The sequence below is a fragment of the Macaca mulatta genome, chromosome 4 (genome assembly GCF_049350105.2).
Source record: "Macaca mulatta isolate MMU2019108-1 chromosome 4, T2T-MMU8v2.0, whole genome shotgun sequence".
NCBI classification, from domain to species: domain Eukaryota; kingdom Metazoa; phylum Chordata; class Mammalia; order Primates; family Cercopithecidae; genus Macaca; species Macaca mulatta.
This window is the reverse complement of record NC_133409.1, coordinates 138,520,732-138,547,552: the sequence shown is the minus strand read 5'-3', so window position 1 is coordinate 138,547,552 and position 26,821 is coordinate 138,520,732. Positions and strand designations below refer to the sequence as shown.

General features: G+C 44.2%; 2 protein-coding genes across 2 annotated transcripts in view; one reads left to right on the top strand and one right to left on the bottom strand.

Moving 5' to 3' along the window:
• XPO5 (exportin 5) overlaps positions 1 to 3,158 on the bottom strand; it is a 53,569-nt gene extending 50,411 nt beyond the window's left edge. Inside the window, 2 exon segments of the mRNA NM_001266942.1 lie at positions 490 to 611; positions 2,946 to 3,158. Coding sequence (NP_001253871.1) covers positions 490 to 611; positions 2,946 to 3,050 — 227 coding nt within the window. The 5' untranslated portion in view covers positions 3,051 to 3,158.
• Positions 3,159 to 3,383: 225 nt separating this feature from the next.
• Positions 3,384 to 26,821, top strand: part of POLH (DNA polymerase eta) — a 38,192-nt gene continuing 14,754 nt past the window's right edge. The window contains exons 1-5 of the mRNA XM_015136432.3: positions 3,384 to 3,639; positions 9,539 to 9,679; positions 10,532 to 10,666; positions 14,752 to 14,969; positions 23,228 to 23,397. Coding sequence (XP_014991918.3) covers positions 9,543 to 9,679; positions 10,532 to 10,666; positions 14,752 to 14,969; positions 23,228 to 23,397 — 660 coding nt within the window. The 5' untranslated portion in view covers positions 3,384 to 3,639; positions 9,539 to 9,542. The remainder of the gene's footprint in view (positions 3,640 to 9,538; positions 9,680 to 10,531; positions 10,667 to 14,751; positions 14,970 to 23,227; positions 23,398 to 26,821) is intronic.

Below are 26,821 nucleotides of genomic sequence, written 5' to 3'. Positions count from 1 at the left end.
AGGCTACCTCTTCTGGCAGGTGTTGAGGGTAGGACAATCAAGTTAGGAGGGGTTTTCAGTTATTCTCATATAATCCTACTTTGGATGTACTACCCAGAGAAAGCACACAAACTCAGAAAGAGAGAGAGAAAAAAGAAAGCCCCAGTGCCTAATGAGAGATTTACTGACCTATACATTGCATTACTCTAAAAAGGCTTCTAGGGCTACTGGCACATAGTCAGAGCTCAGTAAGTATTGGCTAAATGGCAGGTAATAATTGTTGAATGGGTAATATGTACCACACACTTTACATGGATGAAGAAACTAAAGAAAAGAAAGGTTAAATCTTGAATGAGAGCTCCTGTGAGGTTCTGATAACATCTAGGGGATCATTCCTTTCTTCTTGGAGACTGCTCTTCTCTACTCACCTAAACAGCATCTCTATAGGTTATATAAGATATAAAAATATGTTCTCTCAGACTTCAGTGGTAATGTCCAAAAGCTCCTTACTTGACAACGTGTTCCAGGATCTGAAGGCCAAAATGTCTGACGATGGCAATCTGTGTTTTCTCAGCCAACCTCAAGCCACAGGGGACACAGATAGGACACTTTTCTTTAAATTCTTCACAAAACTGAAAGAAGAAAAGTTAGTGTTTCCTTTGGAGGGCTGAGAGAATAGGGACTAAAGAATTTCATCTTAAGAAACTCCAACCAGGGCCACACCTGTCCCAGGACTCTGGGAGGCCAAGATGGGTGGACAACTTGAGTCTAGGAGTTTGAGACTAGCCTAGGCAACATGGTGAAACCCCATCTCTACTAAATATATATATATATATATATATATTTTTTTTTTTTGAGACGGAGTCTCACTCTGCCCCCCAGGCTGGAGTGCAATGGCATGATCTCGGCTCACTGCAACCTCTGCCCCCCAGGTTCAAGTAATTCTCCTGCCTCAGCCTCCCAAAGTGCTGGGATTACAGGTGTGAGCCACTATGCCAGCCTAAAAATATTTTTAAAAATTAGTCGGGCATGGTGGCAGGCGCCTATAGTCCCAGCTACTACTCAGGAGGCTGAAGTAGTGGGAGAATCACCTGAGCTCGGGAAGTCAAGGCTGGAGTGAGCCAAGATCTCACCACTGCACGCCACCCTGGACAACCAGAGTGAGACCCTAACTCAAAAGGAAATTCCAACCTAAGCTGTATGTTTAAGTTGCAAAACCTAAATCAATATTATATGGATCTCCAAGCACAGTTGTTTTTAAAATATATATTTAATATACAAATATAAATAAAAAAATATAAAATGTTATATATATACATTTCCTCCAAGTGGTGTCCACTCTATTTTATGTATATATATCATATATATATTATCAGTAAAGAATTGATAAACATTTCTTCCAGTGTGATGGTTCCAGATTTCTTCCATGCTGTGGCCAACAGTAGCCCTACTAGTGTTGGAAAAAAATGGACCCAAAGGAATAAGAAATTTTTTGTTAGAGACATCCACCGATGTACATAGGGGTGAAATAACAATTTCTAGGGTTTCTTTTAAAAACCTTCGAGGCAGGGAGAGAGGACAGGCGGTGCAAAAAGCAAATGTGGTAAAATCTTTAACTGCTGAATTTAAGTGACAGGAACATGCAGAATCACTGTCGTATTCTCCCCACTTTTGTGTCTACTTTAAATATTAATAATAGGCCGGGCGCGGTGGCTCAAGCCTGTAATCCCAGCACTCTGGGAGGCCGAGGCGGGCGGATCACGAGGTCAGGAGATCGAGACCATCCTGGCTAACACGGTGAAACCCCGTCTCTACTAAAAAAAATACAAAAAACTAGCCGGGCGAGGTGGCGGGCGCCTGTAGTCCCAGCTATTCGGGAGGCTGAGGCAGGAGAATGGCGTAAACCCGGGAGGCGGAGCTTGCAGTGAGCTGAGATCCGGCCACTGCACTCCAGCCCGGGCGACAGAGCGAGACTCCGTCTCAAAAAAAAAAAAAAAAAAAAATATATATATATATATATATATATATAAATAATAAAAACCAAACTAATAGAAGCCAACTGTTTCTGACTCCAAACCCTGTGGCATACATACACGTATTGTAACATTTCCTCCAAGTGGTGGTCACTCTCTTTTTTGAAGTTAACATCACTTTAAAAATGTACAGCACAAGTATTTTCTCCTAAATGGCCATTTCTCACAGCCCACACACGTTGTTTTGTGGGTAAGTAAGCTTGAATTGTATTAGGACCCTCAAACTGCAACATACGTCAGTCCCAAGAGCAGAGCATTCGGGTCTCAAGCAAACTACTTTCAGGAAACCAAAGTGCCCTTGTTAAAATGCAAAGTAAGTGGTAGAAATTATCTTTGCGCAAAATAGCCTAAAAATATCACATTCAAAAACATGGGAGAAGTAGGGGTGCGAGAATTTCCTCAGAAAATGTCCAAGACACAAACGAAAGTTAGCGAGAGATGTTAAAGGATATAAACATAAGGGTACTAGAGGGGCTGGAGCTCGGTCAGTTCGGGTCAGAGGAGTGAGCCAGCAAGAAAACGTTTAGTGCAAGGGAGACCATAAAGAATGAAGCTAGTGTTGGGGGCGGGATCTACACGTGCGCCTCGGGAAGGCGAGGGGATGTCGGGTTTGGGGAACGAAAATGGGCGAGGGTCGTGTTGCGAACAAGAGTGCAAAGAGAGGACAGGGGGAGGAGAGGCTGTGGGAAGCAGCGGCGAGATGAGAAGCAGCTAGGGACCGTAGTGTCCCAGGCAAAGGACAGGAACGGCGAGTAGAGAAGGCGGGGGTTTGGGAGAGGCGCGGAGGGCCGCGAAGGGAAGGTCCCGAAGAGTTGGAAAAGGAGGTCCAGGGGCCGCGTGGGCGGGAGACTACCCCAGTTACAGGCGGCACCGGAGCTGCTGGGGCTGGGAGAGAGTGTCGGGATCGCCCCAGGACGCCAGGATCCCAGCTACCTTGAGGGCTTCCAGCCGGTACCGCTGGGTGGAGTTGGGGTCCATCATGACCGTCACCGCTTTCACCAGCTGCTCGCACAGCGCGTTTACTTGATCCATCGCCATGCCTAGCGCCACGCCTAGCGCCACGCGCCGAGAGCGCACACCACTGCAGTCCCGGGACCACGAGGCACGACAGCTCCCTCGGCGAGACCACCCGTTGGTACCGGGCCGCTGCTGGCAAGCGGGGGTGGGAAACTGGAGGAGGAGCGTGAGCACCAGCTCGCGCTGGGAAGATGCCGGCGCTGCGCACGCGCCCGGCCCGCCACTGCGCACGCGCCCGCGGAAGTGGCGGCTCCCGGGTGAAGGTTGAGCCTGGATGGGCGGGTCGGGAAGCGGAAGGGCCGCGGTGCGCAGCCGCGTCAACGGCCCTTCATAGCGCGCGCGCTGTCTGACCTCAGTCTGGCAGCTTCGTAGCTGGGCGTGACGCTCTCGGCTTTTTGCTGCTGGGGGCGGTTGCCCGGGCAAGCTGCTTTACGACCCCTTCTCGGTTTCTCCGTCGTCACAGCGAATAAATCTCTCTCGAAACTCACTGGCCTGCTCCCAGAAAGGCGAAAAGATATTCAAGAGCCCTTCCGTTTTCCTTCCAGTGGACCCCGAGCCCAGCATTTGCGGCACCCGCTGCTGGCAGTTTTGCCAGGTGTTTGTTACCTTGGTAAGAAAATTTAGAACCGTTCGCTGTCAATGTGTTCAGACTTTCTATGTTGCCTTGGCTATTGGTTTTATAATGTAGCAGTGACTGGGCCAACGTTACGTGAAATATAAATCATGCTAACAGAGATAAGGCCCTGGTACTGTCCTCTAAGATTTTTCTTGTAGAAAAAAGTATGTTTTTCTCTGTAGTTCTTAAACCTCTGTCTTGGAATTATTTTCCTGAATGTATTATTACCTGGTGGGCACTAAACTTGTTTTGTGCGGATTGGGGTAACTCGAGATGTTAAAGGGAATAATTGCAATTAGTGAAGGTTTGTGCAGTTTGATAGTTGGCCAAGTGCTATACGTAAGATTTCAAAGTAGTGTAATCCTTATCCAAAAGCATGGCTTGGGCAGAAAGTCTGCTTCGTTTTCCATCTTTATAAAGCTCTTGGCCGGTCGCGGTGGCTAACGCCTGTAATCCCAGCACTTTGGGAGGCCGAGGCGGGCAGATCACCCAGGTCAGGAGTTCGAGACCAGCCTGGAGTTTCGCCAACATGATGAAACGCCATCTCTATTAAAAATACAAAAATTATTTTTGCATTTTTAGTATTTTTATACAGGCGTGGCGTCGCGCGCCTGTAACCCCAGCTACTCGGGAGGTTGAGATGGGAGAATCGCTTCAACCCGGGAGGCGGAGGTTTCAGTGAGACGAGATGGAGCCATTGCACTCCAGCCCGGGCGACAGAGCGAAACTCCGTCTCAAAAATAAATAAATAAAGCTCTTGCTTTCTCGAGTAAATACATAAACGGAAAACCTCAAAAGCTTTATTATCTGTTAAAGTCTGCATGTCTGTTTTTGTGATTGTGTGCTTAGTAAATGGTTTGCTGAACTTAAATCACCGCTTCCTATTCCTGCTCCACTTCTGGTATTTGGACCTAATATGGTGCTTAGCCCGTGTTTTTTTTGTGACAATACTATTCGTTGGCTCAATCTGTTCCAGTACTACAGAAAAGCCCCTTCAAAGTAAAGGGATTTCTGGCATGTTATGGTTTTAACTGGTAAATGTTTAAAGTATCACATTCTGCCTGTTTTAGGCGAGTGGTCGATTGGAATTTATAAGGAATTAATGCTTTGACTACTGTGATTTTAATTATTTTTCTTTCCACTCACCCTCCTGCTTTGCAGTTGTAAGACGTTTTTTTTCAAGGTAGTTGTTAGTTTTTGAAATACTTTTTTTAGAATACAGTTGGGTGCTCACTCAACTGTATAACCTGTGTTTCTCGTATTTAAATCATGGATTGCTGGTGTTTCGATTGTCTTATGTAGGTCTTGGCTCCCAAACTGCTGCATATTGGAATTACCTGGAGAGCTTTTAAAAATCTCCGTCCGGTCGCGGTGGCTCACGCCTGTAATCCCAGCACTTTGGGGGGCAGAGTCGGGCGGATCACTAGGTCAGGAGATAGAGACCATCCTGATCGAGACCATTTCACTTAACACGGTGAAACCCTGTCTCTACTAAAAATACAAAAAATTAGCCGGGCGTGGTGGCACGCGCATGTAGTCCCCGCTACTGGGGAGGCTGAGGCAGAGGAATCGCTTGAATCTGGGAGGTGGAGGTTGCAGTGAGCTGAGATCTCGCCACTGCACTCCAGCCTGGGTGACAGACCGAGACTATGTCTAGGAAAAAAAAAAAAACAAAACAAAAATCCCCATGCCAGGCTGAGCGCAGTGGCTCATGCCTGTAATCCCGGCACTTTGGGAGGCCGAGGTGGGTGGATCTTCTGAGGTCAGGAGTTCGAGACCAGCCTGGCCAACATTGTGAAACCCGGTCTCTACTCAAAATACAAAAATTAACCGGGCGTGGTGGCATGCGCCTGTAGTCTCAGCTTCTTGGGAAACTGAGGCATGAGAATCACTTGAACCCGGGAGACAGAGGTTGCAGTGAGCCGAGACTGTGCCATTGCACTCCCACCTGTGCAACAAGAGCAAAACTCTATCTCAGAAACAACAACAAAAGAAAAAAAAAAAAACCCATGCCCAGGTCATACCCATACCGATTAAGTTAGTATATACAGTTGTGGAAGTCAAATATCAATAGTATTTAAAGCAGCCTGACCAACATGGCAAAACCCCTTCTTTACTAAAAATACAAAAAGGCTGGGCGGGGTGGTACGCACATGTGTAATCCCAGCTACTCGGGAGGCGGAGGCTGAGGCAGGAGAATGGCCTGAACCTGGGAGGCGGAGATTGCAGTGAACCGAGATTGTGCCACTGCACTCCAGCCTGGGCGACAGAGCGAGACTCTGTCTCAAAAAAAAAAAAAAAAGTAAAAGTTCCCAGGTGATTTTAATGTATAGCTAATTTTGGGAGCCACTGCTTTGTAGTTCTTCTTCCAGATTACTAAAAATGTTAAATAATAGTTGGCATCCACTCTCAAGCATGTAAGGTTTGTTCTTGCAAGCTACCATTTGTACCTTTTTGTATGTTTATCTGTTAGATTGAGTTTTCTTTTGTGTTTAAGAAATTTACATTAATAGGTAGAAAAATCACAGAATGCTACAAAGTAATTGTTACAGGCAAGAGCCACTGATGGGTGCTTAGTGATTGAAAGATTGAAGAGAAACAGAATGTTTGCTGTCTGAAAGTATCTTTGATATTTTTAAGTTACAAAAGGAAAATAGCAACTTTATAATGACAAATGTGGCAAAAAACATTTCACTGATCATGGTTAAATAGGTAATAAGATATATTGACAGCATGCATTCCCCCCCATCACTGCCATTATATTCTTGCCAAAAATGCATAATCTTAATCATGAGAAAACATCAGACAAACCCAAATTAAGAGGCATTCTCAAAATAACTGTCCAGGCCGGGTGAGGTGGCTTACGCCTGTAATCCTAGCACTTTGGGAGACTGAGGCGCGGATCACAAGGTCAGGAGATTGAGACCATCTTGGCTAAGGTGGTGAAACCCTGTCTCTACTAAAAATACAAAAAAAAAAAAAAAAAATTAACTGGCCGTGGTGGCAGACGCCTGTGGTTCCAGCTACTCAGGAGACTGAGGCGGGAGAATGGCATGAACCCGGGAGGCAGAGCTTGCAGTGAGCCAAGATGGCTCCACTGCATTCCAGCCTGGGTGACAGAATGAGACTCTGTCTAAACAAACAAACAAACAAACAAAAACCAACTGAGCAATACTCTTTAAAAGTGTCGTGGTTGGCCGGGCCGGGCGCAGTGGCTCACTCCTATAATCCCAGCACTTTGGGAGGCTGAGGCAGGCAGATCACCTGAGGTCAGGAGTTCGAGACCAGCCTCGCCAACATGGTGAAAACCCGTCTCTACTAAAAATACAAAAATTAGCTGGGCAAGGTGGCAGGCGCCTGTAATCCCAGCTACTCGGGAGTCTGAGGCGGAAGAGTCGCTGGAGCCCAGGAGGTGAAGGTTGTGGTGAGCTGAGATCGCACCATTGCACTCCAGCCTGGGGAACAAGAGCGAGACTTTGTCTCAAAAAAAAAAAAAAAAAAAAAAAAAAAAAAAGTGTCATGGTCATAAAAAACAAGGAACAACCGAGGAAATGCCACAGATTGGGGGGAGTAAAGTATGTAGTTAATAATATACCAACGTTCATTTTTAAATTTTGATAATTATGTTAAGTAAGATGTTAACATCAGGAAACTGGGAGTAGGAGAACTCGACCATTTTTGCAATTTTCTGTAAGTCTAAAAGTATTTCAGAGTAAAAGGTTGACATTTTTCGTGAATGCTATGATGTTATATATTATTTTCTCTTTCTCTTTTCCCTGAATTTATACTTGAGGTTTGTCTATCAGCTAGATTCAGTATTGGTTCTCTTACCCTGGTGATGTGCATTTTAATTTACATTTCCCCATGACTAATGATGGTGAGTCTATTTTTATGTGCCAATTGGCTATTTTTGTATTTTGTGGTCAGTTCTTTTAAGGATAAGTGTTTTTAAAGCTTTTAATACCTCTTGCTTTCATAAAATTGTACTAATTTATTCTTATGCCAGCAGTACAGGTTGAGTATCTGTGATACTATGATATATGTATGTTAGTTTTTGTCCATGGTTCCTAGCTCATAACTCCCCTAGCTTTTGTTATAATGTTGGAGCTCTTGAAGCAAGCCTCAGAAAACAGAATCTCTCTCTGACTTTCACCTGCCCAAAGCAGGACTCTCATCTTCCCCTGCCTTTCTGATTATGGGTCATAAGACTTTCATTTCAGAAGAGGTCCTACCCCATACCCTGGAGGAAGGAATGCTACCCAGAGAGGCCGGGAAGAATCTGAACAGACAGGCCTTGCTGAGTTTCCCCAGTCTATTAATATTAGATCATATATTTTTTCTCCAGTCACATTTCTACATGTGTGTCAGTCATGCCCATCTAATGAAGTCTCCATAAAAGGCCCAAGAGGAGAGGGTTCGAAGAACTTCTGGACAGGAACAAAAGGAGGTTCCTGGAGAGTGGTGTTCCCAGGGAGGGCATACCTTGCCATGTGTATCTCTTCAACTGTATATCCTTTATAATAAACTAATAAATGTGATTCCCTGAGTTCTGTAAGCCACTCTGGCAAATTAACCGAACCCAAAGAGGGGCTCATGAGATTCCCAATTTATATCCAGTCAGTTAGAAGCACAGGTAAAACAAACTGTGGCTTGTGATTGACATCAGAAGTAGGGAGCAGTCTTGTGGAACTGAGCCATCAACCTGTGAGATCTGACGCTTTCTCCAGGTAGGTAATGTCAGACTCGAATTGGAGGATACCCACTTGGTGTCTGCTGCAGAATTGATTGCTTGCTTGTTGGTAGGGAGAAATCCTCACACATTTGATCACAGAAGTCTACCTTGTTGATTGTCGTTGAGTGAAAGAATCTTAAAAACAAAAACTGGCCGGGCGCGGTGGCTCACGCCTGTAATCCCAGCACTTTGGGAGGCCGAGGCGGGCGGATCACAAGGTCAGGAGATCAAGACCATGGTGAAACCCCGTCTCTACTAAAAATAGAAAAAAATTAGCCGGGCGCAGTGGCGGGCGCCTGTAGTCCCAGCTACTCGGGAGGCTGAGGCCGGAGAATGGCGTGAACCCGGGAGGCGGAGCTTGCAGTGAGCCGAGATTGCGCCACTGCACTCCAGCCTGGGCAACAGAGCGAGACTCCGTCTCAAAAAAAAAAAAAAATAAAATAAATAAAAATAAAAACAAAAACTATTTTTTCCACTCAGGGTATCCCTAATGTGAAATTTGAAGTCTTCCAAAATCCAAAACATTTTTTGCACCAACACAGCCAAAGGAAATATTTATTAGAGCATTGTAGGTTTAGGATTTTTGGATTACAGATGCTTAACTGGTGATTATAATGCAAATACTGCAAAATTTGAAAAAATGCAGTCTCAAGCACTTTGGATCCCAAGCATTTCAGATAAGGGATACTCAACCTGTATATTTAAATGCCTATTTCTTTTTTCTTTTTTTTTTTTTTTTTTGAGACGGAGTCTCGCTCTGTCCCCCAGGCTGGAGTGCAGTGGCCAGATCTCAGCTCACTGCAAGCTCCGCCTCCCGGGTTCACGCCATTCTCCTGCCTCAGCCTCCCGAGTAGCTGGGACTACAGGTGCCCGCCACCGCTCCCGGCTAATTTTTGTATTTTTTTAGTAGAGACGGGGTTTCACGTGTTAGCCACGATGGTCTCGATCTCCTGACCTTGTGATCCACCCGTCTCGGCCTCCCAAAGTGCTGGGATTACAGGCTTGAGCCACTGCGCCTGGCCTTAAATGCCTATTTCATTCTTGTTAGTTTCCATGCTCCCATGCTCATGGTAGCTCATCAGTGAAAGAGTGGAATTACAGTTTTCCCTAGCATTTTGGATTAGATGTTTTTCTAACTGTCCATAAAATGTTGTGTTACAGAAAAATGGCTACTGGACAGGCTCGAGTGGTTGCTCTCGTGGACATGGACTGTTTTTTTGTTCAAGTGGAGCAGCGGCAAAATCCTCATTTGAGAAATAAACCTTGTGCAGTTGTACAGTACAAATCATGGAAGGGTGGTGGGTATGTATCATTGTTATTGTTACAACTATTCAACGGTAACACAGTGGCACTGTGGCAGGTCCTTTGTTGTGGTGGTGGCGGTGACAGGGTCTTTATTGTCCCATCCAGAGTGCAGTGGCACCATCAGCTCACAGCAGCTCTTACCTGGGCTCAAGTGATCATCCCTCTTTTTTTTTTTTTTTTTTTTTTGAGACGGAGTCTCACTCTGTCACCCAGGCTGGGGTGCGGTGGCCGGATCTCTGCTCACTGCAAGCTCCGCCTCCCGGGTTTACGCCATTCTCCTGCCTCAGCCTCCCGAGTAGCTGGGACTACAGGCGCTCGCCACCTCGCCCGGCTAGTTTTTTGTACTTTTTAGTAGAGACGGGGTTTCACCGTGTTAGCCAGGATGGTCTCGATCTCCTGACCTCGTGATCCGCCCGTCTCGGCCTCCCAAAGTGCTGGGATTACAGGCTTGAGCCACCGCGCCCGGCCGTGATCATCCCTCTTAAGCCTCCCAAGTAGTTAGAACTACAGGAGCACCCCACTATGCCAAGCTGATTTTATTTTTTGAGGGTTGGGTAGAGATGGGGATTGGTTGGCGGGGCAGAGCTCACTATATTGCCCAGGCAGGTCTTGAACTCCTGGCCTCAAGCAGTCCTTCTGCTTTGGCCTCCCAAAGTGCAGGAATTGCCAGCATGAGCCACTGTGCCTGGCCCTACTTTTGAGATTTCTGAACTGCTTTGTTTTGGATTGAATGATGGCATCTGTGGTCAAAAAGTTTCTGATATGTTTATAGATTACTTGTGTAAAATGTTACTTGTTTTTGCTTGTGATCATGTAATATATTTTGTTTCCTTTTTTTTCTAACCTTAGAATAATTGCAGTGAGTTATGAAGCTCGTGCATTTGGGGTCACTAGAAGTATGTGGGCAGATGATGCTAAGAAGTTATGTCCAGATCTTCTACTGGCACAAGTTCGTGAGTCCCGTGGGAAAGCTAACCTCACCAAGTAAGAAAAAAACATTATTTAAGGAGACATAAAGGAGTCGAAAATAATACACCATGAGTCTAGGAACTGGTGTTTTGAATTTGTTCCATATAAATAACATCTGAAAAAATTCTTTTTGGTCAGCCATCTTGTCTCTGTGAAATGAAAAACAGATTTTAATACTGTGTTTTGGGGACAGTTCAAAACCATTATAACATATAAGAGTTGCTGCCTTTCATATCTATTCAGTTCCTTGATTGTTCAAAATTGGTTGTTAAATTGAGACTTAATACCAATTCCCATGTTCTCCATCCAAAAATCTAAAGTATTTGAAGTAATTAAATTGACTGTGAAACATAATTTTTCCAGGAAAGGCTGAGTCAAACTGACATTCTAGTACAATATCAGGAATTAGTTGCTATAATTGAATAATATCAAGGGAGATTTCTTTGTTTTTAGATTAAGCTATCTCTCTGCAAATACTAGAAGTTTCGCCTTGGATTGGGGGATATGTATCAGCATAGCTAAGTCAGAGGTAGGCACAAACCCCAGCCTTTAATCCTAGCAGCTAATATGTATTGAACCTATTATCACATGCCACGCACAGTGTTAAGCTCTCTGTAGGCAATATCTCTATTAAATCTGACATCGTTATAAGGTAGGTACTAATATTACTCCCCCTTCACAGATAAGGAATCAAGTTCAGAGAAGTTAAATAATTTAAGTTAGGCTGGGGGTGGTAGCTCACGCCTATAATCCTAGCATTTAGGGAGGCTGACGTGGGCAGATCACTTGAGTCCAGGAGACCACCCTGGGCAACATGGGGAAACCCCGTCTGTAACAGAAAATACAAAAATTCGCCAGGCATGTTGGCACACACCTGCAGTCCCGGCTACTTGGGAAGCTGAGGTGAGAGGATTGCTTGAGCCTGGGAGGCAGAGGTTGCAGTGGGCCCTTATCGCACCACTGCACTCCAGTCTGGGTGACAGAGTCAGACCCTGTCTCAAGAAAGAAAAAAGTTCAGACAGCTAAGTGAAAGACTGAGGATCACATGTGTTTTTTAAGATTCTAATATCTATGTTCTCAAGATACACTGTGCTATGTGGTGTGGTATAGGAATCATGCTTTGACTCAGGACCTGAGATACTTCTGAATTCTAATTCTATGAATTAGAAGTCTAAAGGTAGAGTAGCATAGCCAGACCCACATTGGAATTATTGCTAGAAAAGAAGATAGACTTGACTGAAGATTAAGTTTTCCAGATACTCTTAAAAATGCCTTGCAGTGATTTGCTCAAGAGGCTGTGAGGAAGCACTGAAATCAAGTATTGTTTTGGAAAAACTCAAACTATGGTTTTCCTCTCCTCTCACACCACAAGAACGATCAACACAGAAGACATCTATGACTAAAGGTGTGGAAGTATTTCCCCACACACCAATCAGCAGACACCAGCTGTGTGTCCTCCCAGTCAATTCCAACACTGTCTACCTGGAGATGGCTTCAGATTCCACATGCTGAGGGCTCAGTACCACAAGAACACCCCCTCCTTCCTTTCCATCACAAGTCCAGGCTTTTAGAACGTCTGAACAGCTGGCTTTAAGTTGGGGTTCCTACAATCCCTTCTTTGGATTAATTTGCTGAAGTGACTCACAGAACTCAGGAGAACACTTACTTATGTTTATTGATTTATTATAAAGGATATTATGAAGGATACAGTTAGGTTGGGCATGGTGGCTCACACCTGTAATCTGAGCACTTTGGGAGGCTGAGACAGGAGGATTGCTTGAGCTCAGGAGTTCGAGACCAGCCTGGGCAATATAGTAAGACCTCATCTCTACCAAAATTAAAAAAAAAAAAAAAAAAAAGAAACACACACAAAATTAGCCAGACATGGTATCATGCAGCTCTAGTTCCAGCTACTCGGGAAGCTGAGGTGGGAGGATCACTTGAGCCCAGGAGATTGTGGTTGCAGAGAGTCATGATCAAACCGCTGCATCCAGCCTGGACAGCAATGAGATCCTGTCAAAAAAAACAGGAAGATGAAGAGATATATAGAGCAAGGCATGTGAGAAGGGGTGTGGAGCTTTCATGCCCTTCCTGGATGAGTCACCCTCCAGGAATCTCTACCGTTACAGCTGTTTGGAACCTCTCTGGACCCTGTCCTCTTGCGTTTTTAGGGAGGCTGCATTATGTACTCATGACTGATTAAACCGTTGGCCATAGGTGATCAACTTGACCTGCAGACCTCTCCTCCTCTCCCCTCCCCAGAAGTTGAGGGGTAGGGCCAAAGGTTCCAACCCTTCTGAAGCTATTATTCAACATTAGCATACAAAAAGACAAAACTTGGGTGATTCCAAGGATTTCTGGAGTTGTATGCCAGGAAACTGAGATGAAGACCCAATATATATTTCACAATATTGCAAGTATCCTTTTCTGGCTTTGTACGTGAGCATATTGCTCTTTCTTTTTTCTTTTCTTTTTGTTTTTTGTGAGTGGGGGATGGAGTTTCACTCTTGTTGCCCAGGCTAGGGTCCAATGGTGGGATCTCGACTCACTACAACCTCCGCCTCTTGGGTTCAAGTGATTCTCCTGCCTCAGCCTCCCGAATATCTGGGATTACAGTCATATGCCACCATGCCAGCTAATTTTGTATTTTTAGTAGAAACGGGGTTTCTCCATGTTGGTCAGGCTGGTCTTGAACTCCTGACCTCAGGTGATCCACCCACCTCTGCCTTCCAAAGTGCTGGGATTACAGGTGTGAGCCGCCGTGCTTGGTCTTGCTCTTTATTTTCTTTGAGGCCTGTCTTCTTCCTGGCTCAAATAATGATTAAAAAAAAAAAAAAAAAGTCAAGTGTTTCTCTAATTTGAGAATGTTTTAGAACAATGATTATACTGGTTTTTATGGGTGTCATGGTGAAGAGGTACCAGTGTTTTCATTTTTATGGTAAATGTAAATTCAATAGGAACAAAGAACTGGACACTACAAAGCAGGTCCAAACCAAAGCAAAGAAAATATCTGTATAGTGGCCGGGTGCGGTGGCTCATGCCTGTAATCCCAGCACTTTGGGAGGCCAAGATGGGAGGATCACCTGAGGTCAGGAATTTGAGATCAGCCTGGCCAACATGGTGAAACCCCATCTCTACTAAAAATATTAAAAAATTAGCCGGGCATGGTGGCAGGCGCCTGTAATCCCAGCTACTTGGGAGGCTGAGGCAGGAGAATCGCTTGAACCCAGGAGGCAGTGGTTGCAGTGGGGCCAGATCCCGCTATTGCACTCCAGCATGGGGGACAGGAGCGAGACTTCATCTCAAAAAAAAAAGAAAAGAACAAAATATCTGTATATTGTCACAGAAAACTAGCTATACAGGCAGAAGAGCTGCTTATTAAAGTTTGAATAGAAGACATATGGTGAGATTGGTATGTATACCCTGAGGACGGTTGTCTGCCCACCCAGACATATCACCACATTCTAGGTGCTTATCTTCGGTTTGATAATTTGAATATTAGTATATCCATAAATGGTTGGTTAAGGCATGTGTGTGTATGTGGTGATGACCAGTTTACATGTTAACCAAACTCACCGTTGACTGAAGTATAAAATCCATATGCCAGTTTGTTAATTTATGGTGAGAAATATTATCCTGGGGAAGACCATATGCTCTGGTTCACTGATCAGTGCGGTGTTCCATGTAAATCACCCTTTTTTTTTTTTTTGAGACAAAATTAGAAGCAGAAGATTTCTTGGTGGATATATGAAAATAAAAAGAATAGGTGATCACAGTAATACACAAATGTGAGGCATTTCTTTATTTTTTATAGAGTTCCTTGTCATATAGACGTGTTCATAGTCTGAATGCTTTCTACCTTGGTAGTTCTGGCATTGTGCTAAAAATATTTGCCTCCGTGGTTCTTCCTTTTCCATGCTTCTATTATTGACCATCTGCCTGCCTGTTGACCCTTTCAGTTACTACTTTCTAGTCTCTGTTAAGCCACATGTCTCTTGATTATGTATATTATTGTTCATTATGGCAGGGTGGGAGTGGAGCAGACAATCTCAAGGTTGCCTCTGTTTATTGCCTGCATGAATGATCCTTACACTTCTTAGGTACCGGGAAGCCAGTGTTGAAGTGATGGAGATAATGTCGCGTTTTGCTGTGATTGAACGTGCCAGCATTGATGAGGCTTACGTAGATCTGACCAGTTCTGTACAAGAGAGACTACAAAAGCTACAAGGTCAGCCTATCTCAGCAGACTTGTTGCCAAGCACTTACATTGAAGGGTTGCCCCAAGGCCCTACAACAGCAGAAGAGACTGTTCAGAAAGGTACTTCCATAACATCATATTGCTTCTGCTTCCTGCCTTTGGAACCTGCTTTGCTTGGTCATGCTGATTCTCCATGGAATAATTGAAAGGAAACTTAAACTACAGCCTGAATGAATCACAAGGACTTACATGGAAGCATATACAAATTTTCTTATCTTTCCAGGTATATGGCTGTTGAGAAGCTGTGAAATCTGTATGAAAGTAAATTTCTCTTTTAGATGTAACTAGGGCAGGTTAGTGTTATCAGTAGAAGGCAGAGGCCTGGCGCGGTGGTTCACGCCTGTAACCCCAGCACTTTGGGAGGCTGAAGTGGGTGGATCATGAGGTCAGGAGTTCAAGACCAACCTGGCAGCATGGTGAAACCCCATCTCTACTAAAATGCAAAAATTAGCTGGGCATGGTGGTGCGTGCCTGTAATCTGCTACTCAGGAGGCTGAGGCAGGAGAATTGCTTGAACCAGGACCCAGGAGGCAGAGGTTACGGTGAGCTGAGATCTCACCACTGCACTCCAGCCTAGGCTACAGAGGGAGACTCCATCTCAAAAAACAAAAAAATCACTAGAAGGCTGACTAAGCACTTTGTCATTGGTGGCTTAATTTTTATTATTGTAACTTAGTGTCTTGGTTAACTAATATATAAGAAGGGTGAGCTTTTTAAAGGGGGACCTCAGGTATAGGGAGTTGAGTGATTCAAAATTTCTACTCACTTCATAGCACATTATTACATGGGCTGCACAAGGCCCTTCTCATTGTATTTTGCTACTTTTACCCTTCATAGTGATTTTCCCACTCCCTCTGTACCCCCCTCACCCTCTTGTACCCACTGATATACTTGATATATCTTAGATGTGTATATATCTCTTCTCTTCTCTTCTCTATTTTGAGATGGAACGTCACTCTCGCCCTGGCTGGAGTGCAGTGGCACGATCTCAGCTCACTGCAACCTCCGCCTGCACGGTTCAAGCAGTTCTCCTGCCTCAGCCTCCGGAGTATTTGGGATTATAGGCATGTACCGCCAAGCCCGGCTAATTTTTGTATTTTTCATAGAGACGGAGTTTCATCATGTTGACCAGGCAGATCTCGAACTCCTGACCTCAAATGATCCACCCGCCTCGGCCTCCCAAAGTGCTGGGATTACAGGCGTAAGCCACCGCACCCGGCCTATATCTTTATAAGTTACCCAGTATTGCTTTGTATATGTGCTTTTTAATTACAAGATGATTTTGTGCTATTAATAGATCTCATTCTTTTTCTTAATTTTCCCTCAGTAGTGACCTTAGAGATCTCTCCATGTGGCTGTTATTTATTTGTAATTGCTGGCTTCGATGGCTGTTACTTGCAGCATAATCCATGATATGGACCCACCATGTTTACAGACCATTTTCCCTGGTGACAAATTCATTGATTGCTTCTAATGTCCTACTGTAACAGTTTACATTCCTCCTAGGAGTACATAAAAGTTCCTGTTTCCCCCATATTCTCAACAACTCATATCATCTAATGTTTAAAAATAGGCCGGGCGCGGTGGCTCAAGCCTGTAATCCCAGCACTTTGGGAGGCCGAGACGGGCGGATCATGAGGTCAGGAGATTGAGACCATCCTGGCTAACACGGTGAAACCCCGTCTCTACTAAAAAAATACAAAAAACTAGCCGGGCGAGGTGGCGGGCGCCTGTAGTCCCAGCTACTCAGGAGGCTGAGGCAGGAGAATGGCGTGAACCTGGGAGGCGGAGCTTGCAGTGAGCCGAGATCGTGCCACTACACTCCAGCCTGGGCGACAGAGTGAGACTCCGTCTTAAAAAAAAAAAAAAAAAAATTTGCTGGCCAGGCGCAGTGGCTCATGCCTGTAATCCCAGCACTTTGGGAGGCTGAGGCAGGTGAATCACGAGGTCAGGAGATTGAGACCATCCTGGCTAACATGGTGAAACCCCGTCTCTATTAAAAATACAAAAAAATTAGCCTGGTGTGGTGGTGGGCGCCCGTAGTCCCAGCTACTTGGGAGGCTGAGGCAGGAGAGTGGCATGAACCCAGGAGGCGGAGCTTGCAGTGAGCTGAGATCGCGCCACTGCACTCCAGCCTGGACGATAGAGCGAGACTCTGTCTCAAAAAAAAAAAATAAATAAATAAATAATTGCCAATATAATGTTTGTTTGTTTTGTTTTAATTTACATTTCTGTGATTACTAATTGAGATTGAAGATCTTTTCATACACTTGTAAGCCAGCTGAGTTTCTGCTTCTGTGATTTACCTTTTTATAATCTTTGCCCATTTTTCCATGACAAATGGTAAAATTATTTATTTTTTGATTTGCAAGAGTTCCTTGTATATCCTATCCTAATTATTAGTTCCTTGTCTTTTTTTTTTTTTTTGGAGATGGAAGTCTCACTATGTTGCCCAGGCTAGAGTGCAGTGGCTATCAGTGGCTATTCACAGGTGTGTAATTATGGCTCCACTGCAGCCTTGAACTCCTGGGCTCAAACAGTCCTCCCACCTCAGCCTGCAGAGTAGCTGGAACTACAGGTATGCGCCATCATGCCTGGCTAATTTTAAAATTTTTTGTAGAGATAGGGTCTCACTATGTTGCCCAGGCTTTTCTTTTCTTTTTTTTTTTTTTTTTTTTTTTGAGACGGAGTCTCGCTCTGTCACCCAGGCTGGAGTGCTGTGGCCGGATCTCAGCTCACTGCAAGCTCCGCCTCCCGGGTTCCCGCCATTCTCCTGCCTCAGCCTCCCGAGTAGCTGGGACTACAGGCGCCCGCCACCTCGCCCGGCTAGTTTTTTTTTTTGTATTTTTTAGTAGAGACGGGGTTTCACCGTGTTAGCCAGGATGGTCTTGATCTTGTGACCTCGTGATCCGCCCGTCTCGGCCTCCCAAAGTGCTGGGATTACAGGCTTGAGCCACCGCGCCCGGCCAGGCTTTTGTTTTCTACTTGGATATTGATGTGTTAGGAAATGATAAATGGGTTTTTTAAAATAAATTCATTTTTTACTTTATCTATCTGAAAAAAACTTGTGATACAATCTGTATGAAGTGTTTTAATAACATGTACTTGAAGGTTAATTTTTTTTTTCTTATATTTGAATAGAATTAGAACAATAAAAACTTGCTTTTGTGGCCGGGCACAGTGGCTCACGCCTGTAATCCAAGCACTTTGGGAGGCTGAGGTGGGTGGATCACGAGGTCAGGAGTTCAAGACCAGCCTGGCGAAGATGGTGAAACTTCGTCTTTACTAAAAATACAAAAAAATTAGCTGGGTGTGGTGGCACACGCCTGTAATCCCAGCTATTTGGATGGCTGAAGCAGAGAATTCCTTAAACCCAGGAGGCAGAGGTTGCAGTGAGCCGAGATCGCACCACTGGACTCCAACCTGGGCGACAGAGCAAGACTCCATCTAAAAAAAAAAAAAAAAACTGCTTTTGTGATAATGTTAGATTATGATAGTCCTAGATTCCAGGTCTAAGAATTTGCATAAGAATGAGGGTTTTTTGTTTTGTTTTGTTTTTCTTTGAGACAGAGCCACTCTATCACCCAGGCTGGAGTGCAGTGGCGCAATGTCGGCTCACTGCAACCTCCGCCAGAATGAGGTCTTTTTTTTAATTGAATATTATGAAATTCAGTTGTATGCCCCCAGAGCAAGTAATTCTGCATAAGTTTCATGTTTTGGCTGGGCGTGGTGGCTCACACCTGTAATCCCAGCACTTTGGGAGGCCGAGGCTGGTGGATCACCTGTGGTCAGGAGTTCGAGACCAGCCTGGCCAACATGGTGAAACCCTATCTCTACTAAAAATACAAAAATTAGCCAGGCACGGTGGCAGGTGCCTGTAATCCCAGCTACTTAGGAGGCTGAGGCAGGAGAATTGCTTGAGTCCAGGAGGCGGAGGGTGCAGTGAGCCGAGGTCACGCCACTGCACTCCAGCCTGGGCAGTGACAGAGCAAGACTCTGTCTCAAAAAAAAAAGAAAAAAAAAAATGTAAGATGTAAACTTTGCTTTTGCTGCTGAACAATTGTATGATATGCCTTTAATGTGTTTTGCAGAAGGGTGGTAGTAAAACTGCCCAGGGAAGCTTGTGACTTAAGGAATTATTTTATTTTCTGATCCTGATAATGCAAACTATGTCAAGCTAGAGGCTGCAGATCCTTTAGTTCTTTGGACAAAATATAATGGACAATAAAGATGTGCCACTTATAAAGGAAGCAAAATCATGGCACATAAGCTTTTGATATTTGATATTTTATTATTCTGGGACCAGAGTCAGAAGTTTAATTATCGTAAGAAAGGTGTTCTTTGGTCTTACCTTTCCGTACCACATCTTATTATATAACTTTCTTTTTTTTTAATTTCCATGTGCAACACTGATTTTTTGGTATCACCCAGGCTGGAATGCAGTTGTGAGATCTTGGCACACTGCAGCCTCCACCTCCAGGGTTCAAGTGATTCTCATGCCTCAACCTCCTGAGTAGCTGGGGTTGTAGGCATTTGCCACCATGCTGGCTAAGTTAAAATGGTCCAGAAAGTCACACAATTACAATAAATTATTCATATTTTTATTTCCCAAAGCTAATATATACTAGTATAAGTTGTTTTAAATGATGGGTGTTTTAATAGTATTTATTGTTCTTAATATATGCAAGCCTTGGTGTTTCAGGAAAATAGATAATTAAAAAAAAAAATGCACAAGCCACTGTGCTGAGGAACTTTATTTTAAAAAACTACCTTTTGGCCTTGCACGGTGGCTCACGCCTATAATCCCAGCACTTTGGGAGCCCTTGAGATCAGGAGTTTAAGACCAGCCTGGCCAGCATGGTGAAACCCCATCTCTACTAAAAATACGAAAATTAGCTGGGCCTGGAGGTGCACAGCTATAGTCCCAGCTACTCAGGAGGCTGAGGCAGGATAATTGCTTGAACCTGGGAAGTGGAGGTTGCAGTGAGCTGAGATCGTTCCACTGCAGTCTAGCCTGGGCAGCAGAGCAACTCTGTCTCAAAAAAAAAATAAAAATTAATAAACTATCTTTTAATCCTCATAACAGCTATATGAAGTGCAGTTTGTAGACAAGGAAACTGAAGCTTAGAGAATTATGTAACTTGTCCGAAGTCATATGGTCAGTAGGTTATGAAGCCAATATTTGAACCTTGCTTGACTGCAGAATGTTCTTTTAACAATTATGCTCTACTTCTTATGATCATACATGGTGGCTCATGCCTGTAATCCCCATCACTTTGTGAGGCCAAGGCTGGGGGCTGGGGAGATGGGGGGCACATGGGGGGGTTGCTTGAGTCCAGGAGTTTGAGACCATCCTTGGTGACATGGTGAAACCCCGTCTCTACAAAAAATACAAATTAGCTGGACGTGGTGGCATCTGCCTGTAGTCCTAGCTACTTGGGAGGCTGAGGTAGGAGGATCGCTTGAGCTCAGGAGGCAGAGATTGCCCCGCCAAAAAACAGGGTTTTTTTTAAAGTTTTTTTTCTTTTTTGAGGGGGAGTTCGCTCAGCTCACCCAACCTCCGCCTCCCAGGTTCAAGCAATTCTCCTGTCTCAGCCTCCTGAGTAGCTGGGATTATAGGTGTGCACCACCACGCCTGGCTAATTTTTGTATTTGTATTTTTAGTAGAGACAGGGTTTTACCATGGTGGTCGGACTGGTCTCAAACTCCTGACCTGGTGATCTGCCCGCGTTAGCCTCCCAAAGTGCTGGAATTACAGACGTGAACCACCATGCACGGCCCAAAAGATAGTTTTTAAAAATAAAGTTCCTTGGCCTGGCACGGTGGCTCACACCTGTAATCCCAGCACTTTGGGAGGCCGAGGAGGGTGGATCACAAGGTCAGGAGACCGAGACCATCCTGGCTAACATGGTGAAACCCTGTCTCTACTAAAAAAAATACAAAAAAAATTAGCTGGGAATGGTGGCGGGCACCTGTAGTCTCAGCTACTTGGGAGGCTGAGGCAGGAGAATGGCGTGGACCCAGGAGGCAAAGCTTGCAGTGAGCCAAGATCACACCACTGCACTCCAGCCTGGGCAACAGAGCGAGACTCTCTCAAAAAATAAAGTTCCTCAGCACAATGGCTTGCGTGTATTTTTCTTTTCTTTTTTTTTTATTATCTATTTTCCTGACACACCAAGGCTTGCACATATTAAGAACAATAAATACTATTAAAACATCCATCATTTAAAATAGTGTATACTAGTATATATTAGTGAGCCAAGATCATGCCACTACACTCCAACCTGGATGACAGAGTGTCACTCTGTCTTAAAAAATATAACAATTATGTCTACTTCCTTTTACAGATAAAAGGTTAAGGATTTTAATGTGGTACTTGGAAGCTAGCTAGAATAGTTGAAGGAGAGGACTTCGTGATAGATAAACTTGCAATAAATCCTAAAATATAGATGTGTTTAAGCAAAGGAAAGAAGAACAGAGTTGAGTAGTAAGAGCTTGCCGGGTACGGTGGCTCAGGCCTGTAATCCTGGCACTTTGGGAGTCCGAGGTGGGCAGATCATGAGGTCAGGAGATTGAGACCATTCTGGCTAACATGGTGAAACCCCATCTCTACTAAAAATACAAAAAACTAGCTGGGCGTGGTGGTGAGCGCCTGTAGTCCCAGCTACTCGGGAGGCTGAGGCGGGAGAATGGCGTGTACCTGGCAGGCAGAGCTTGCAGTGAGCTAAGATCGTGCCACTGCACTCCAGCCTGGGCAACAGAGCGAGACTTGGTCTCAAAAAAAAAAAAAAAAAGAATAAAACCTGAATAAAATAGGGTGGTGGGGTGGGTTGCAATGGATATGTGAAATATTTTAAAGTAGCCTTTGTTGACTAAAATGCCTGCATAATGAAGAATGAAAGAAAGAAAATAAGCCAATATTATTGTGGGTTTTAAGCCCTTAATAGAAATAGGGAGTTGGTTGGGAAAGAACATTTGAGAAGGAAGACAAAGTTTGATTTTAGTTATGTTTAGTTGGAAACTATAATTAAAAATTCATGGGGCCGGGCGCGGTGGCTCAAGCCTGTAATCCCAGCACTTTGGGAGGCCGAGATGGGCGGATCACGAGGTCAGGAGATCGAGACCATCCTGGCTAACACGGTGAAACCCCATCTCTACTAAAAAATACAAAAAACTAGCCGGGTGGGGTGGCGGGCGCCTGTAGTCCCAGCTACTTGGGAGGCTAAGGCAGGAGAATGGTGGGAACCCAGGAGGCGGAGCTTGCAGTGAGCTGAGATCCGGCCATGGCACTCCAGCCTGGGTGACAGAGCGAGACTCCGTCTCAAAAAAACAAAACAAAAAAACAAAACAAAAAAATTCAAGAAAAGTTCTTCTGTAGGCAGTCAGGAAAAGTTCGTCTGTAGGGAGGTAGAGCTGAGGGATTAGAGTGTAAGTTTGGGGATAAAGATTTGTATGTACTCAGCATAAGATATTTTCAAGGTCCTAAGTCCCAAGCAACATCTAACTTAAAACAGCTTGTCAGGGAAATAAATCTAGTACCTCGGAGTGGATTTTAAGTTACTCAGCTGGAATCCACCTCTAAAAACATGTAAATGTTTAAAAGCTTGTATTGAGGCTTGAGTTAATTGTGAATATTTTCTAATTGAAAAAAAAATTTGGAGATGTTCAAGTAGTTAAATATGGTAGGAGAAAGAAAATTCAAGACAACTGGGGAGATAAATGTGTTTTCATTATTTTTATTTATTTATTTATTTGTTTGTTTGTTTGTTTTGAGATGTAGTCTTGCTCTGTCGCCCAGGCTGGAGTGCAGCGGCACAATCTCGGCTCACTGCAACCTCCGCCTCCTGGTTTCAAGCGAATCTCCTGCCTCAGCCTCTTGAGTAGCTGTGATTATAGGCCTGCACCACCACGCCAAGCTAATTTTGTATTTTTAGTAGAGATGGGGTTTTGCCATGTTGGCCAGGCTGGTCTTAAACTCCTGACCTCAGTTGATCCACCCACCTTGGTCTCCCAAAGTGCTGGCAATACAGGCGTGAGCCACCGTGCCTGGCTGAAAATGTGTTTTAAAATCATTGCTCGTGAAAGATGATATTAATACAAAATATTTGTTGTACAAAAAATTCAGCCTATGCTGAAGCTAAGCTGCGGGAATCACTCTGAAGGAGAAATTGATCTCTCTCATAGTCTTCTAAACTGGATGCCATTTTTTTGTGAAAACTTGTATGTCTAAATACCTGTAATCTAAGTATTTCTACATTAGATAGCACAATTAAATCATTTTTTTAAATGTCTAAATGTGACTTCTTAATTCATTTCAGAGGGGATGCGAAAACAAGGCTTATTTCAATGGCTCGATTCTCTTCAGCTTGATAACCTCACCTCTCCAGACCTGCAGCTCACCGTGGGAGCAGTGATTGTGGAGGAGATGAGAGCAGCCATAGAGAGGGAGACTGGTTTTCAGTGTTCAGCTGGAATTTCACACAATAAGGTGAAGGCTAATAGTAGATTTCAAAGAGAAACATTGATATCCTTAGTCAAATACAGCAGGGACAGTGGGACATTTAAATTATTACACATAGGCCAGGTGTAGTTGTGCACGTCTATGTGGGCGGATCGCGTGAGCCCAGGAGTTGAAGAGCAGCCTGGGGAGCATGTTGAAACCCAATCTCTACAAAAAATTAGCCAGGTGTGGTCATGTGCACCTATAGGAGGCTGAGGTGGGAAGATCAGCTGAGTCCAGGAGGTTGAAGCTGCAGTGAGCCGAAATCATACCACTGCACTTCAGCTTGGGCGACAGTGAGACTGTCTCCAAAAAAAAAAGGTTATTACACATATACTTTGAATGGATTTCTGTTTAAAATTCATGTTGAGGCCCAAATCAAAGCATAAATAATTCTTTAACATGGAAATGGACATTAAATATGTACTTTCCTAAGAAGCAAGCTGAAGGCCTGGCGTGGGAGCTCACGCCTGTCGTCCCAGCACTTTGGGAGGCTGAGGCAGGTGGATCACCTGAGGTCAGGAGTTCAAGAGCAGCCTGACCAATATGGTAAAGCACCATCTCTACTAAAAATAAAAAAATAATTAATTAACCAGACGTGGTGGCGTGCACCTGTAGTCCCAGCTACTCGGGAGGCTGAGGCAGGAGAATTGCTTGAACCTGGGAGGCGGAGGTTCCAGTGAGCCAAGATTGTGCCACTGCACTCCAGCCTGGGCGACAAAGCAAAGACTCCATCTCAAAAAAAGAAAAAAGAAAAATTACAGCTAATGCTTATTTATGCAGTGACATCTAAATGACAGTTGGCCCTCTGTATGTGCAAGTTTCATATCTGGGGATTCAACCACCCATGGATCAAAAATATATATATTTTTTAAATTAAAAGGCCCAATACAACAATTCAAAATTATACAAATGAAAAAACAAGTCCAGGCACAATGGCTCACACCTGTAATCCCAGCACTTCGGGAGGCCAAGGCAGGCAGATCACCTGAACCGAGGAGTTTGAGACCAGCCTGGGCAGCATGGCAAAACCCATCTCTCCCAAAAATACAAAAAAATTAGCTGGATGTGGTGGCACACACCTGTAGTCTCAGATGCTTTGGGGACTGAGGCACGATAATTGGTTGAACCTGGGAGGTGGAGGTTGCCGTGAGCTGAGATTGCACCATTGCACTCCAGCCTGGGCAACAGAGTGAGACTCTGTCTTAAAAAAAAAGAAAAAAAGAAAAAAAAGAAAAGCCCAGTGCGGTGGCTTTTGCCTTTAATCCCAGCACTTTGGGATGCCGAGGCAGGTGGATCACGGGGTCAGGAGTTCGAGACCAGCCTGGCCAACATGGTGAAACCCTGTCTCTACTAAAAATACAAAAATTAGCTGGGTGTGGTAGTGGTCACCTGTAAAAAATCCCAGCTACTCGGGAGGCTGAGGCAGAAGAATTGTTTGAACCCGGGAGGCATGGGTTGTAGTAAACCGTGATCATGCCATTGCACTCCAGCCATTGCACTCTTGGGTAACAAGAGCAAGACTCCATCTCAAAAAAAAAGAAAAGAAAAACCAATACACTATAAGAGCAGTTTATATAGCATTTACATTGTACGTTATAGGTGTTATAAGTAATTGGAGATGATTTAAAGTATGCAGAAGGACATACAAAGGTTATATGCAAATACTACACCATTTTATATTATGGGAGTTGTGCATTTTATATACGGGACTTGGGATTTTGGCATTCACTGGGGGTCTTAGGACCAATCTCCTGCAGATATTGAGAGATGACAGTATTTCCTTAATGACTGAACTGTCTGTAGAAAAAAGGAAGCTAGTCTTTGAACTTATATACGTTAATCTATTTCTTTTATTTTCACTTGCTGAATTTTTATTATTTTTATTTTATTTATTTATTTTTTTGAGATGGAGTCTCGCCCTGTTGCCCAGGCTGGAGTACAGTGGCCTGATCTCAGCTCACTGCAGCCTCTGCCTCCCGGGTTCAGGTGGTTCTCCTGCCTCAGCCTCCCGAGTAGCTGGGATTACAGGTGCACACCACCATGACCGGCTAATTTTTCTATTTTTACTGGAGACAGAGTTTCACCATATTGGCCAGGCTGGTCTGGAACTCCTGACCTCAAGTGATCCACCCACCTCGGCCTCCCAAAGTGCTGGGATTACAGGCATGAGCCACCGTGCCCAGCCACTTGCTGAATTTTTTTGTATTATCTTGTTATGTGGAGTTGCCTAGGTATTTTTATGCTTTTGCCTATTCCCTGTTTTCTTATGAGAGCAATAAAAGGAATAATAAAATTTTATTAATTTAGACCACTATTTTAATTTAGGGTACACAGACAGTTCCCAAAAATTCAGGAGCAGAATAACTGGTTTTCTGATTAATTATGAATAAAGTGTAGCAAGAGCCCAGGACTTCCATCCCTTTCTGACCAAAGCTCAGTAATTGGGCAGTGGCTGATTATCCCTGGTTGATACCTTCTCCTTCTCCAAGGAAAGTTGCCAAACTACCCATCTGCATTTTTTTTTTTTTTTCCTGGTTGGATGAAGGGAAAGGAAACAATAGCTTTGGTGTAATTTAAACCAGACTAAATGTTGCCTGGTAGAAGTTCTTAACCAATCTCTCTAGTGAATTTAATGATTTTATATTTTATTTTATTTTATTTTATTTTATTTTATTTTATTTTATTTTATTTTATTATTATTATTATTTTTTTTGAGACAGAGTCTCCCTCTGCCGCCCAGGCTGGAGTGCAGTGGCCGGATCTCAGCTCACTGCAAGCTCCGCCTCCCGGGTTCACGCCATTCTCCTGCCTCAGCCTCCCGAGTAGCTGGGACTACAGGCGCCCGCCACTTTGCCCGGCTAGTTTTTTGTATTTTTTAGTAGAGATGGGGTTTCACCGGGTTAGCCAGGATGGTCTCGATCTCCTGACCTTGTGATCCGCCCGTCTCGGCCTCCCAAAGTGCTGGGATTACAGGCTTGAGCCACCGCGCCCGGCCTGATTTTATATTTTAAAACATAATTATAAAAATATAATTTTTAAATTATATAAAAAATATTTTAAAAATTATATTTTTATAATTTGCAAAATACCATTGAAGTGCTTTACTCTTAGAAAAGATTTATCTTGGCCGAGCACAGTGGCTCACGCCTGTAATCCCAGAACTTTGAGAGCCTGAGGCTGGTGGATCACCTGAGGTTGGGAGTTCGAGACCAGCCTGACCAACATGGAAAAACTCCATCTCTACTAAAAATACAAAATTAGCTGGGCATGGTGGCTCATGCCTGTAATCCCAGCTACTCAGGATTCTGAGGCAGGAGAATCGCTTGAACCCGGGAGGTGGAGGTTGCAGTGAGCTGAGATCGTGCCATTGCACTCCAGCCTGGGCAACAAGAGTGAAACTCTGTCTTAA